The sequence below is a fragment of the Vanacampus margaritifer genome, chromosome 9, assembly GCF_051991255.1.
Source record: "Vanacampus margaritifer isolate UIUO_Vmar chromosome 9, RoL_Vmar_1.0, whole genome shotgun sequence".
NCBI classification, from domain to species: domain Eukaryota; kingdom Metazoa; phylum Chordata; class Actinopteri; order Syngnathiformes; family Syngnathidae; genus Vanacampus; species Vanacampus margaritifer.
The window spans coordinates 5,520,154-5,535,219 of record NC_135440.1 but is presented as its reverse complement, the minus strand read 5'-3'; the positions used below and the strand labels follow the sequence as shown (position 1 = coordinate 5,535,219).

Genomic DNA, 15,066 nt, shown 5'->3' with positions numbered 1-15,066 from the left:
AACAAGAGTATGAAAAATTTGCAAAAAAGTATTTTATTGGAAATTTAGATATAAATTGAGATATGAAATGTGCAAGTAATTTGCGATTAATCATGAGTTTATTATTGAAGTCATGTGATTAATTACGATTACACATTTTAATCGCCTGACACCTCTAATAGGATCGTATGCCGAGAAACGTTTCTTGGGAGGTGGAATATAAGATAAGATTAGATCCACTGATTGTCACACCCATCTAAGTGGGGCGAAATGGTAGCCTCGCAGCTTCAAATGTCTTGGCCTATCGGCTATCCAGTCATATATTGAATGAATGAAAACTTATTTGGTTCATTGGCAAATTAAAAGTTCAACATGGTAAAAAAAAAAATTAAAATTAAAAATTCCATAGATAAATTTACAACCAAAAGGGTGTAGGCAGCAGCAAAAGCTTTTTTTATATTCAAAACAGTGGTGGAATTGATCAGCCATGCGTCTAAGAGCTTGTATCTCCCCATTATTGGCGTGCCGCAAAGCCATTGAGGTACAGTATATTCTTTAAAACACATGCAAAACCCACATGAAACCCTTCCGTCTCCATCTTGATGAAATTTCAGTGTGTGAGACAGTGAAACTTAATGATATGCTACTTGGGGGCTAGAGAAGGCTCATGGGGCAGCGGAATGGACAGACCAGCTGCCAATCAGGTAATAGAAGGTGGGATTTTTTTTCCCGAGATGTTTGCTCTCACACAAACTGTGCATAAATCACTATTTGGATTGATTAATATAGTTTTAGAAACAACTAGTTTTCTAATTCAGAAAACAGTATATAAAACAGTCATACTATTATGGAAACATTTTTATTTTTCACACTTTTTAATACCTGGAAATTGATCAAACGTATTTCCAAACTTGAATAGGAATCCTGATATTTAGTATCGTTAACTGTATTATTTAAGAAATATGATTTCTGTGCAGTTGATGTTGTTTTTTGCTTGTTATGTTTTTTTGTAGTATGAAATCTAAATGAATATTTAACATTTGACATTTTCTGGGCTAAGCATCTTATGTGAGACATTCTTCTTTCTTGAAACTCCGTTGTTTAAGATGGTATATTCTACCAAAGACACAATGCAGAGAGGAAATACTCACCTATGTGTGGGCTGTCTTTGCTGTGATATCGCTGGACATGAACATCAAGAGGAGATTTGTCCCTAAACTCAAGTCCACAGTAGTTACATGAATAGATAATCTTGGGTTTGGGGGTTCGTTTGCTCACCCTTCTGGCCTGCACTTCACTTGGGTGCTTGTCTGATATTGCAACTTTATTACAACTATCATCAAGAGAGACAGCCAATGGATCATCTAGCCCTGGCGCTGGATTTAACTCAGCAGAACTTTCTGTCTCCATGTCCTTCTCTTTATGAACTTCACCTAGACCACCATCAGGAATGATTTGCATGTCATCAGCCGGTTTTTCAGCTTTATCTAAGATGTTTTTATGTTTCCTTGCATAGTGAATCTTTAGCGATCTTGGGCATTTTGCTGAGAAGTCACAATCTGAGCAACGAGTATTAGCATCTTCAGTCCCGGTGTCTGCCTGTATCCTTTGAGTTGGTCCCCCATCTTCTTTATTCGGTGTCATAGTCTTACTGGGTGAGCTGGCTTGTACATCGTCCATGTGCACGTTATCTTGTCTACCCCTTTTTGGCATTTTGTCCAAAGAAGTCTCCTCTTTGGTATTTGTTTCTGGTCTATGTCTGACCTTGCTCCATTTACATAAAACTGAAAACTTGGGTTGACGGAGGATGAATCACCTACACAAAATGAGACAACACAAAACATCAATTTGGAAACTTTAATTGCCTAAATACATAAGTCAGAGACATATAAATTTAAACTAGGTAAACAACCGCAGTAAGTACGTTTTACAAACCTCCCAGCAGCAAAAACAAATATGTGCAAATGTCGCCATCTAATGTTTCCTGAAGCACATTGTTTAAAAAGTCATGTAGGTGGGTGCCTTTATCAAGTAAGCTTTTTCCATGTGTTCTCTTTATACGCAATTTCTTACTTCAGACAAATGTATGCATAAGTTGGATACAAGCTTATGACTGGGGTCACCATGGACAACTGGCACATTAAGGTTGAATAAAAAAAAAATATATATATATATATATATATATATATATATAAATAAATATAAGGCCTCGTGTAAAGCGCCTAACTAGGGAGAGCCACTAAAAGAGCTACTAAAATTGTTATAATTATCATAAACCTCAGCCGCTATTGAGAATCAGTGATTTCTTTAATACACAAAATTTACACAATACACATTGCATGGAATAAATGCACTCTTGCAAATGTAACACAATCATGTACAAATATATTTGAATTACATCTTTGAATTGCATCAATGCTTTTCTGCTGCTTTTTTGTTGATTTAAACTAAAGCAAAACAAAAACATTTAGGCAGGAAACTTATACAAGTAGAATTACCACCCAGACCCTGGTAAGATGGTTTTGGTACTCGGCGAAACCATAATAATTATGTTGCCGTTTGTTTGTATGTTTTACAGGAGTCCTTAGGGGAAGAGTGTTCACATATCAAAGCCATTGAAGCACAGCTCAAGGCATCGTAACGGTCGCTGATGACGCCCAACGGGTGATATGTTTGATAATACTGTAGTGTACAGTATTAATGCTGCCTTCAAGTGGTATCAACGTTATGGTAAATACCACATGTCGTATTTTCCACTAAAGAACTGAGAATGTATTTCGAGTGAGATAACTTAATATTAAGGGTCGGGGTTAGCAGGCTGTTTACGAATCTATTCAATTACGTAGCGTACACATTTCAATGCCCTGTCCTTTACAACCCTATTTGCCCTAATTGATCGGGTTTACAAGCAAAGACGACGGCAGCTGCCATGTGTTCCTTTTTTCTTTATTTCTTTTTAACACTCATTCGAAATAACGAGTTTCCGGGAGGTAAGCCCGATCTTTCCCATTGCAAGTGAAGGCAGGGTCACTTTTGATATGACGTCCCATTAGTTCTGCTAACCGTGTTGTCAAGCGCATTAGCTTAAAAAGTAGCGCCGAGTTGACCCAACTACCCCCGCTATTTTGAAAACCACAAGACATGATCATACATTACAACCAACACTGCTTGAAAACTTATAGCGCTGTAAATAATGTCTTGTTTAATTTAAATGCACTATTTTAACCAATCAAACGTGGAAGTCGTGGAGCCTTGCGAGCTAGCAACATGCTCCTGAACAGTTATGGAAAGACTAACCAATAGAAGTTCGGCATTGGCCGTATAAGCCAATCACAATCGAAGCGAAAGGTGGGTCTTATCGTATAAAACGCATCAAACGACGGCGGCACAGAGGCCCAAAAAGTAGGCTAACGTCGGCCGCCTGAAACCGAGCAATAATAGTGTCTACATCGCTGCTAGCATACAACTGCGGTGCGCTCAGACAACTCGTGATATAGGAAATGAGTCACGGGACCAATACTGCTACAAAAACACGTCCAATAAAACAAACTCACCTTTGACTATCCAAATGCCGTCACCGTCCGCGCGTTTTGTTGCTAGACACAAATGGCGTACCGTAGCATGAGCGTTACGTCACATTAAGGCGGTACATTTTGCCAGTCTTTCCCCCGACCTCAGCTGTTGAAAACAATGCTGCTTTCAAGATCATGGGACAAACAAGGGTCACATAAGTGCTAAAACCTCAAATCCATTTTTAAATCACAGGGTGTGATTTAATTTGAAATTATAGGAGGGGAAATTACTGATTTAATTTCTCCATTGGTTAAGCAGCTATCTGCAGTTTGTAGTCGAACAAAGAGGCGTAACTATTCATGAAAAAAAATAATTTGACGTGTATTCAATTGTATATGGGTTAGAAAGGCAGGAAAACTTATTAAAAAAAAAAGAAAAAGAAAATCTTAATTGTGGGTGTATATATGTGTATCTCTAATTATTATTGTATATTGTGTCTGCTGATTTTAATTCGAAGTGCCAAAACATATGACAGTATTACATACACAGTTGACTCTTAAAACTTAGATAATGTATTACTGTATTGAAAAACAAATGGCACCTCAAATAATTCCGTTTTGATTTTAGATACTGTACAAACATAAATAACAATTCAAGGAAAACGTTACTAAGAAGTAAGACAGCATGTGTTGTAATAAAAAAACCATTCTATATTTAATGTACTATAATATTTTTCAGATAAGATATATTGATCGGAATATGTATATCTGGGTCATTGCATAATTGGAGGACATTTTACGTCCCACCCATCAAATTCTAAATAATCCACATACAAAATACTAAAACATGCCGTTTCTGTGTAATTTTACTTGACCCTAGACCACTGCCGGGCAAACTCTGTCCTCGAGGGCCGGGATCCTGCAGGTTTTTAATGTTTCCCTTCCCAACACAGCTGGTATATGATCAGATCATCAGCAAGCTCTGTATAAGCCTTGTAACGATCCTGTTGATTGGAATCAGCTTGTGTTGGAAGAGGGAAACCTTCAAAACCTGCAGGACTCCGGCCCTTGAAGACCGAGTTTGCCCATCCTTGCCCTATACCCAAAAAAACATAAGACAGTGAGATCGAGAGAGAGAGAGACAGACAGACAGAGAGAGAGAGAGTGAGAGAGAATAATTTTGGAAAATATTTTTTAAATACCCTTTAAATGCTATTTTTCGTTTGTGCCCCCAGCCTACCCCACTATGATTAGAGTGACGGGGTTGCACTACAATAACAGGGTTGTGATAAAATAAAAATAAAAAATAAAAATGTACCAACATTGTACCATTAATCTGCAAGCTGAGCGAATCAAGTCTTTGATAGTTTATTACCTATTATTGATGAATATGTTTGGAATGACCCATGTTTATTTATTTATTCATTTATGTATTTACATTCCAAGGCCGTAGGGTAAGATGACTTTACAAGATTTTACATTTTATTATCTTAAAATGTGCCCTGCGATTGACTTGCAACCAGTTCAGGGTGTACCCCGCCTACTGCCCGATGCCAGCTGGGATTGGCTCCAGCGCCACCGCGACCCTTGTGAGGAATAAGCGGTCACGAAGATGGATGGATGGATGTTTTCTAAAAGTTGTAGTCTTATGTGATTGTGTGGGGCAACATTAGTTGTGATTGTAAATCATCCTAATATTATCGTTACCCTAACAACAAAATATTGATAATACCTCAAGACACATACACCTTACATATTAGTTATTTTGATACTCTCAGTGGTCAGATGCCTGTTATCTGTCATTATTTGCAGTTGAATGTTGTCTGACTTTGCCATCACTTGCTTTGTACTTTGTTCCTAACAGTACTTCAAAGATACATGCACTTTGCATATGACTTTTTTTCACAATATACTTTTAGTGGGTCATTTGTCTTGTCTTGTTCAGAGGTCAACATGACGAACATAATTTCAATTTTAATTACTTTGTATGTCAAGCACTAGCACAAGTCACAATATATAAACTTGACAATAAAGCTGACTTTGACTCTGATCAAACCTTTTTTCGCCTAAAGTTCATGGCATTTTAGAGCAATGAGGATAGTATATCTCGTGGTTCAGTATTGCGGATTCCTCTATTGTATATGTATATACCTGTGTGTGCGTGTGTATAAATACCAAAACAGAACTCCTAATGTACAACATAATACAAAATATAATTGTTTAAAATTAAAATAGTTAGCATTATTGTATTGTACATTATAATCATCGAATCTTAATTGACAGTTACAGAAAGCAACCTTGGTGACTTTCCTCCACCAGAAGGCACTATCTACACATTTATTCAACATACACTACAGATTCAACTGAGGTAAACGGCTACCATGTGAGTAGTGGTAAGTGTTAACTGCCTGGCATTCGTCTTGCCAAAAGAGTTCAGGGGAAAAAAACTAACAGCAGAGTGATGATGGTAACTTTTTATTTGACCAAATAGAAAGTGTTCATTCATTTTCTAGCATTTGACCTGTTTAATGGATAAGCTGGAGCCTATCCCAGGTGCAAGGGCGGTTGTAGGGTTTTTGATTGATTGAAATATTTATTGACAACAAAGCATGTTTACAAACATACATCGACAACTGCTGCCAAAGGGATAAAAACAATGAAGCCATAGGCTTATTTCCATTGTGGTCCCTAGAGTGCGTGTGTGTGTGTGTGTGTGTGTGTGTGTGTGTGTGTGTGTGTGTGTGTGTGTTTGCCTTTGTGTATTATGAGGACATTTCACCTGAATACATGCCGTGCTGCAAGGACATTTTGAATTATGAGGACACAGCCCATGTCCTCATAATTATTTCAATGCAGAAGTGCTTCTAGGGCTGTAGAAGGCTTAAATCCAAAGTTTTAGCCAATGTCCTTGTAAAGCATAATTACGTGAATTTGTGTATTTTTGTGTATTTGATGGCGCCCCCTGTAGGAAGGTCCTTGTAATGCACCACTTCATGAATAATTCACACCAGTGTATATTTCACAGCATTTGATTGGCTGACCATCACCTGTCCCCACAATTACGCACGTCTCCATAATTCAGTTTTTTCTCAAAATGCTGTGTATTGTGAATGTTTGTCTGTAGACACAGAGCCTTTTTTTTTTTTTTTTTTGCAGCCACCAATTCCTAAGTAAATAATTAAATAATGAAATACCCTATGATATTTAATTATATATTTCAGTATTTAATTCTTTCAGTGGTTGTTTATTTAAAAATGTACAATGGTTAACAGCAGAGACAGAGAAACTGTCAGTGCCGTACATTAATTCATCATTTAACATCCCACCCTGCCTTTACAGTATAACATCTTTCTGTACACCAGTGGCCAAATGTTTTGAGAATGACATTGATTTTCTAAGAATCTGCAGTGCTGACTTATTATTGTTTTTTTATGATGGCAATTTGCATGTACATGTACTCCAGAATGTTATAGTGATTAGATGAATTGCAAAGTCCCTATTTGCCATGAAAATTAAAGTAATTTCCTTTAGTGACCTTACAAACTTTAAGTGAAGAAGGCTTCAGGGCACCCAAGAAAATCCAGCAAAAGCCAGGACTATCTCCCAAAGTTGATTCAGCTGCGGGGATAAGGACATCACCACCAGTGTAGAGCTTGCTCAGGAATGGCAGTAAGCAGGTATGAGTCCATCTACACCCATGGTGAGGGAGTAAGACTTTTGGAGGATGGCCTGGTGTGACCAGTGAAAAAGGGATTCCATAAACACAGACCAAAATAAGGAAAAAAGAGTTAAAGTTATTTTCTCTGATTAACCCCCTTTCCAACTGTTTGGGGCATCCGGAAAAATGCTTGTCTGGAGAAGAAAAGGTGAGCGCTACCATCAGTCCTGCTTCATGCCAACAGTAAAGCATCATGTGACCATTCATTTGCAGGGTTGCTTCTAAGCCAAGTTACTGGGCTCGCTCACAATTTTGCCAAAAAACACATGCATCCATTACTAAAGTATAGTACCAAAACATCCTCGGACAGCAACTGTGTGACAGCAGCAAGGTTATTTTATTTACTAAAGCAAAAAAACATTTTTGTTAATGAAAAAAATAATAATAACTTTTTAAAAAAACAAACTGAAATCACATTAAACGATTACAAAATTATCTATAATTCTAGCAATAATATCCTTTGTTTTCGTCTGTGGTAATTAATTTAGTATATGAGCCTTTCGGGTTAATTTTAAATGTGATCTATTTTTTTTTTAATTGACACTGTAAATCATAGAACAATAGCCACTCTTATCAACAAAGTTCATAATCCAACACTGAACCAATTTGTTGATTTAAATGTGATTTATTATATTGCCCGGAGTACGGAAGTGACGTCATCTAGCAGCCCCGATAGAGAACCGCCCCCGGCTCTAATTACTTCACGAGAGGTGATGGCAGTGTAGCTGTGCTAATGAGGTAGGTTTGAAGCTCGAATTTTTCCTCCAGAAACTTGTTTATTTTAATGTTGGTCGCTTGTGTACATTGCTGAAAATGATTTATAATGCAAGTCCAGTGTAAGTGCAGCTAAGCTAACGTTAGCATACCTAACCATCTGTTGATTATGATGGTTGCAGCTAATTATTTAGAATTGCTACGCTTTTGTTAGCAACGGTTAGCTCAGTTAGCATAGCAGAGCTAACCGTCTGTTGAGTAAGATAAATGCTAATTGAAATTTTTAAGAGGAAAGCAATAACAGGCTGGTTTGATAGGCTGGTTTGTGATGTGAAAATATACAATGGTTTAGTATTACCAGTACAGTATAAATGAAGTATTGGTAAATTGCTGCATTTGTGTTTACTTAAATTTGTTCTTTAAATAGAAATATTTCAGTAAAGTCTGTAAAGTGTTCATTACATTTAATTTATGCAAATATTTAGCAGAGCTGTGCTATCCACTGTATTTTATTTTCGTTGGCACATTTACTGCACACTGCACAGGATATTATGGTCCACAGAAAGTCAACTTCAAAACATCTGCACCAAGTTACCTATCAAACTGATTGAAACTCATTTTTTTTCTATAGCTTTAGATCATTATCTTCAGTGAGATATGTCAGTCATGAGGCCACAGAGGGCAAAAGTTAAACCCAAAGAAGAGGTAGCATATTTTTCATCCTTAGGTAAAGACAGGGATGGCTTCACCATAAAATATATTAATTCATTCAAAGGTGAGTATTGGTAAAAGATTCTTTAGTATGGGCCTAGTTTTCATTACTGTTATAATGAAATATTTCTGTTGTATCCCTTTTTCTTTGTAAGGTCGAGGAGTGTTCAGTTCCTGCTCCTTTCAGAAGGGAGTCTTTCCTACTGAATATCGAGGAGAAGTTATAAGCAAACAGGAACGTGAAAACAGGCTGAGAGTGTATCATGATGCCCAGAAGGTTTTCATGTTTGAATTTCACTACAATGGAAAAACACTATGGTATGTTTATATGTATATTAATATATATTTTTTTTTGGGGGGGGGGGGGGGGGGGTAATCGTGCAAGGTTTGACAAAACATAAAAGATTAATTATAACTCAAAAGCAAAAGTACATTCTTTTCACAATATAATTTTTTTTGTTTTTATTTCATTTTTTTTACAATATTGTGACTTATTTTTTTATTTTACTTTTACAGTTATCGTGAGTATCGCTAACCTCACAATATCATGTTGATTATCATATCGTGATTGCTTATCATGACATTTGGATATTGTTTCATACATGTGACATACTAGAATTACTGGTCGCACATTCATGATTACATGAAATTACAGTATAGCAGTCTAGTCTTAGTAAGAATTTAATTGTATTGGTATTTTTCTATTCATCTACCCCAGGTTTCCACTGAAGCACAACCTGATGAAGACACCGCTATCACAGACTGCGCCAAAGTTGACCAGGTGACTAGATTTCTTTTTGAATGTTGTTGAAATCAGTTTTCAGAAGCAAGACATTAGTGGAGGGTGGAGATACTAGGGCTGCACAATATGTGGAAAATATCTTGGCGCACGAATGGCTCATGCAATATGTGCATTGCAAAGACGTGCAACAAATGGATATTGGATTGTTTGTATACTTTAGTCTGAGGCTAAGCGATATGGCCAAAAAATTAAATAAAAAGTCTTTTAAACCAACCATCCAGCATTCTGCCACCACTTGTGCAAAATTACAACTCACAATAACATCTGGATGTAACAGAACATTATAACAGTTTTTAATAATCCAGAAGACAAAATACATTTCACGATTTAGCAAATTTTCAACGATTCAATTTGAATTTAATTTATTCAATTAATTTGATTTATTGCCAGGCCCTACTTGAGTCTGATTTTGACCAATCAGAGACAACCTTAATTGCGCATCGCCATACAAGAGAATTGTATCGAGGAGCATTACTAACAAAAAAAACCTTATTTGGATAAAACTAGATCAAAATGAGCATGATTATTTTTCCGCACGTACGTGTATTTCTTTAATTAGATTATGAAGATATATATATTCGGTCCATGTTTAATGTCACAATAATCTCCATCACTGTATAAAACACCCATGTCGCATGTTTTGTCAATACTGTGCAGCCCTCGCAAGATACACAGTCCTCACAATGTCGTAGTTGTGAATAACTGACACTCTGAGGACAGTGTATTTATACACTGTGAGTTTAAAATACGTTTTGAGGGCTTGGAGTTACACATACAGTCCTCACAATTCATACTCTGGTCAGGTATGGACACTCTGAGGACTGTGTATTTTCTTATTTTTGTGTCATTGTGAAAAATAGACGTCACCAATTTACACAAACCTGTAGTGCAGACAGATTTATTTATTTATTTTTGTAATGGCAAATAAAATGAGTTTGCATTCACATTACTTTAACCTATTCATTAATCTGTATGTACTGTAACTGTGTAAATGCACAGGTACAGTCGTGTTACTAAGAATTTAATTTTATATGTATTTTTCTCTTTGTGTACCAGGTTTCAACTGACGCACAACCTGAAGACATAGCTGTCACAGACCAAGTTGACCAGGTGACTAGATTTCTTTTTGAATGTTGATGTTGAAATACGTTTTTCAGAAGCAAGACGTTGCACAATATATACAAAAAAGATCTTGTCGCACGAATGGCTCATGCAATATGTCTGTTGCAAAGACATGCAACAAATGAATATTGTATTGTATACTTTAGTCTGACTTTGACCAATCAGAGACTACCTTAATTGCGCATCACCATACAAGAGAACCGTATCGAGGGGCATTACTAAAAAAAACGAACTTATATGTATAAGACTAGATCACAATAAGCATGATTATTTTTCCGCATTAACGTGTATTTCTTTCTTTGGATTATAAAGATCTCTCTATCTTTATCTTTATGTCTATATATCTATCTATATCTATATATTGTCTCTCTAGCTATATATATATATATGTATATTTGTGTATATATATATATATATATACTGTATGTATACTGTATATATATATATATATATATACTGTATATATAGAGTATGTATGTATTCAGTATATGTATAGATCTTTTTTTTTAGGTCCGTGTTAAATGTTTAATCTCCATCACAGTATAAAACACCCATGTCGCATGTCAATACTGTGTAGCCCTCGCAGATACACAGTCCTCACAATGTCGTAGTTGTGAATAACTGACACTCTGAGGACAGTGTATTTATACACTGCGAATGTAAAATAAGTTTTCAGGGGTTTGGAGTTACAGATACAGTCCTCACAATTCATACTCTGGTCAGGTATGGACACTCTGAGGACTGAGTATTTTCTATTAATTGTTTCATTGTGAAAAATAGACGTCACCAATTTACACAAACCACTAGTGCTGACGGATTATTTATTTTTGTAATGGCAAATAAAATGTGTTTGCATTCACAATACTTTAACCTATTCATTGTTCTTTATGTACTGTAACTGTGTAAATGCACAGGTACAGTCGTGTTACTAAGAATTTAATTTTATATGTATTTTTCTCTTTGTGTACCAGGTTTCAACTGACGCACAACCTGAAGACATAGCTGTCACAGACCAAGTTGACCAGGTGACTAGATTTGTTTTTGAATGTTGATGTTGAAATACATTTTTCAGAAGCAAGACGTTGGCACAATATATAAAAAAATATCTTGTCGCACGAATGGCTCATGCAATATTTGTATTGCAAAGACATGCAACAAATGAATATTGTATTGTATACTTTAGTCTGACTTTGACCAATCAGAGACTACCTGAATTGCGCATCGCCATACGAGAGAACCGTATCGAGGGGCATTACTAACAAAAAATAACTTAATAGGATAAGATTAGATCACAATGAGCATGCTTATTTTTCCGCATTAACATGCATTTCTTTCTTTGGATTATAAAGATCTCTTTATCTTTATCTCTATCTTTATTTTCTATATCTATCTGTCTCGCTCTGTCCATCTCGCTATGTCTGTCTGTCCGTCTCGCTATGTATACAGTATATATATCTATATGTATGTGTATATATATGTATATAGATAGATCCTTTTTTTTTAGGTATGTGTTAAATGCTTAAATAATCTCCATCATTGTATAAAACACCCATGTCGCATGTTTTGTCAATACTGAGCAGCCCTCGCAGATACATAGTCCTCACAATGTCGTAGTTGTGAATAACTGACACACTGAGGACATTGTATTTATACACTGTGAGTGTAAAATAAGTTTTCAGGGCTTGGAGTTACACATACAGTCCTCACAATTCATACTCTGGTCAGGTATGGATTCTCTGAGGACTGTGTATTTTCTTGTTTTTGTTTCATTGTGAAAAATAGACGTCACCAATTTACACAAACCTGTAGTGCAGAAGGATTTATTTATTTATTTTTGTAATGGCAAATAAAATGAGTTTGCATTCACAATACTTTAACCTATTCATTGTTCTGTATGTACTGTAACTGTGTACATGCACAGGTACAGTCTTGTGTGTTAGTAAGAATTGAATTTTATATGTATTTTTCTCTTCATGTGTACCAGGTTTGAACTGACGCACAACCTGAAGACATAGCTGAAGACATAGCTGTCACAGACAAAGTTGACCAGGTGACGAGATTTATTTTTGAATATTGATGTTGAAATCAGTTTTCAGAAGCAAGACGTTAGGAGTGAAGAGTGTAGAGTAGATGCTAGGGCTAAACTATATAACTAACAAATATAATCACAACAATTGTTTATGCAATGTGTATTGCCAAGACGTTAAAAATACTGTATCCAACAATACGCTTGTATGGGACTAAAATTTCTACAAGTCAACATTAAAAATATCTCAAATTTAAGATTTGTTGGCAGTTTGGTGATTTAGATTATGCACTGTAGTGATCTTTTTTTCCCATTAATTTATTCATGGTGGATTTTAGAGGTGAACTCGCTATAATTTATTATTTTTTTTTTTTAAAACAGGAGTGTAAACATCAGGTAGTTTATTCACTTGTATCAAGCTTGGATAAATGTGCTTTATGTTTTGGACCTTTCGCTGCACTAGAATGGACTGGCATGATGGGTATTTTATCTTGTGTGTTATTTGTATCTGCAATGGATCTTTGTTTCACGCAACCAGGATTAATAGTGCAGGCATTTTCATTGAATGAATATAATTTAGTCAAGAGGATAAATTATGACCCATGTTTATACCGCTGTCTTTAGTTGCAAGCAGCTAAATGTTGAGCAATTGTCTCAATCTTAACGACTGTCTGACTCGGTAAAATAGAAAACGTCTACTGTAACTGAAGGACTGTATCACACAAGACCCGTTTTAGGGGCAATGCCATAGATTAAGCATATTAACTATCCCTCTTGTTAAATGCTTTATCTCATCTTTCGAATAAATGTGGTGACTAGATTTATAATAATCTTTAGTATATGCACAAACTTTAGGTTCTAAATGCTTTTCTAGTTTGCTCCAGCATCTGGCACATATCCCGTTGATTGCAAAAAAAAAAAAAAATGCAAAACTGCTTGATGATGAAGACCACCTATCTTTGGTAAATGAACTTTAGCACATTAGCCCATCAATGGCGGGAGCGCTCGACACTTGTCTCAAGCTTCTACTTCGAGTGTAACATCACTAAGTAACAGCGAAGTAAAGCTAGTAAATATTTATGACCACCCGCCAAAAGGAACTTTAACCCGCATCCGGCAGGTGTCAATTTTAGAGCCGCTGTATATATGCACATGTATGTGTGCGTCTACTGTATATATGGATATCATTGGTGTCCTGTGAAAAACACGTTTCCATTTTTAGGTCGCGGGCTGCTCTCCGGTAGCAATCCTTCTTGGCGGCACGGCTTGTATCACGGTGCGCTTTATAGTCTGGAAAATATGGTGGATGTGTTTTTCACAGGACAGTGACAATATGTATATGTATGTCTGTATGTATGTAATAATTGTTTTTGTTTAAAAAATTAGGTTGCTGATGTATCCAGTTCAAGTGAGGATTCATCAGCAGAGGAATATGTTCCAGATTCTCACAGTACTTCGGACACTTCCTACATTGAACCTGTTTCAGAAATTCTGAAATCCGAAGGTATTCCAGTAATGAGCTATTAGAAAACTGCTCATCTTTAAGATGAGAGGTAGTCATGTTTTAAAGAATAAAATGTTCAATGTTCACTGACTCTTTTGCATCTGGTTTCATGTCTAACTTATCCATTACAAAGATGTGCTTGACCCAGATAACCTGTTCACATAAGAAGCATGTTTTATTAACATACCAGTTTCAGTCTGTCCTAAAGTTGTAACATGGTGCTCAAGGATCAGGTATGACTTTGCATTTCACAGTATTGTTATGCACAACAATGCGACCTTATATCAGGTAAGTCATTACACATCAATGTCATTTCAGTTTGTGTAACGTCAGAATGCCAGAACTTTCAAGTCACTTCAGTGACATGGTTGCTGTGTGTTGTGTAAACTTTGTCCTTGTAATGTGAGTTGGTCCTCATAATTACCATTTTTGCCATGGGCGTGGCTTATTTAGCTCATTATCTATGTCCTCATAATTACTGTTTTTTCAGGTTTTTCTTTTTTTTGTGCGTTGAGTTTTTTCAAGTTTTGAAGTGAAATTTCCCTGGACGACCCCCAAAAATTTTTTGGGGTGCAAGTCCCATCTCTCTGGCATTAGCGGAAAGGGGTGTCCCCGTAATACACAATTAAACAGGTTTGGAAAAAATGTCCTCATAATACACAGAGGCAAACCTGTGTGTGCGTGTGTGTGTGTGTGTGTGTGTGTGTGTGTGTGTGCGTGCGTGCGTGCGTGCGTGCGTGCGTGCGTGCGTGCGTGTGTGTCCATGAATGTATGTACACATTATTCCATTGGGGAAATGTGTCAGAGGTTTTAGGGGTGCTGAGCTCCCACCTAGGCAAGATATATGTAACAGTTTTGTACATTTTAACACAATTTCATTCATACGTTTATGGAAGAGAAACATAACACTTTTTGTTCATGAGCATCCAATCAGTTAGATTGTCAGTAGCGCCTTGGCTTTAATATTAACACATGCAC

The 15,066-nt window shown here is 36.3% G+C and overlaps 2 protein-coding genes across 5 annotated transcripts in view; one reads left to right on the top strand and one right to left on the bottom strand.

The window, feature by feature from the left end:
* znf407 (zinc finger protein 407) overlaps nt 1-3,663 on the bottom strand; it is a 198,134-nt gene extending 194,471 nt beyond the window's left edge. The window contains exons 1-2 of the mRNA XM_077576585.1: nt 3,534-3,663; nt 1,131-1,795 (exon numbers count right to left, since the gene is read on the bottom strand). Of these exons, the coding sequence (XP_077432711.1) occupies nt 1,131-1,692 (562 nt within the window). The 5' untranslated portion in view covers nt 1,693-1,795; nt 3,534-3,663. The remainder of the gene's footprint in view (nt 1-1,130; nt 1,796-3,533) is intronic.
* Nucleotides 3,664-6,198: 2,535 nt separating this feature from the next.
* On the top strand, nt 6,199-14,749 carry LOC144058306 (N-lysine methyltransferase KMT5A-A-like). 4 transcript variants are annotated; one of them, XR_013295416.1, is made up of 8 exons: nt 6,199-7,947; nt 8,555-8,698; nt 8,790-8,952; nt 9,353-9,415; nt 10,493-10,546; nt 11,530-11,583; nt 12,543-12,608; nt 13,971-14,749. XR_013295416.1 is itself a non-coding variant. In XM_077576697.1 (5 exons), the coding sequence occupies exons 1-4, from the start codon at nt 8,581-8,583 to the stop codon at nt 12,571-12,573; spliced, it is 375 nt and encodes a 124-aa protein (XP_077432823.1). In that variant the 5' UTR covers nt 6,199-8,580; the 3' UTR covers nt 12,574-12,608; nt 13,971-14,749. The 4 variants fall into 4 exon arrangements, 1 of the variants encoding a protein (XP_077432823.1); XR_013295415.1 differs by having other exon boundaries at nt 6,199-8,698; XR_013295417.1 differs by having other exon boundaries at nt 6,199-8,698; nt 10,455-10,546.
* The last annotated feature ends 317 nt before the right edge of the window (nt 14,750-15,066 follow it).

Coding starts and splice junctions, on each gene's coding strand:
- LOC144058306 (XM_077576697.1), top strand. CDS start 8,581: ATGTCAGTCATGAGGCCACAGAGGGCAAAAGTTAAACCCAAAGAAGAG. Junction 8,953..9,352: donor TACAATGGAAAAACACTATG/GTATGTTTATAT, acceptor CATCTACCCCAG/GTTTCCACTGAAGCACAACC. Junction 9,416..12,542: donor ACTGCGCCAAAGTTGACCAG/GTGACTAGATTT, acceptor CATGTGTACCAG/GTTTGAACTGACGCACAACC.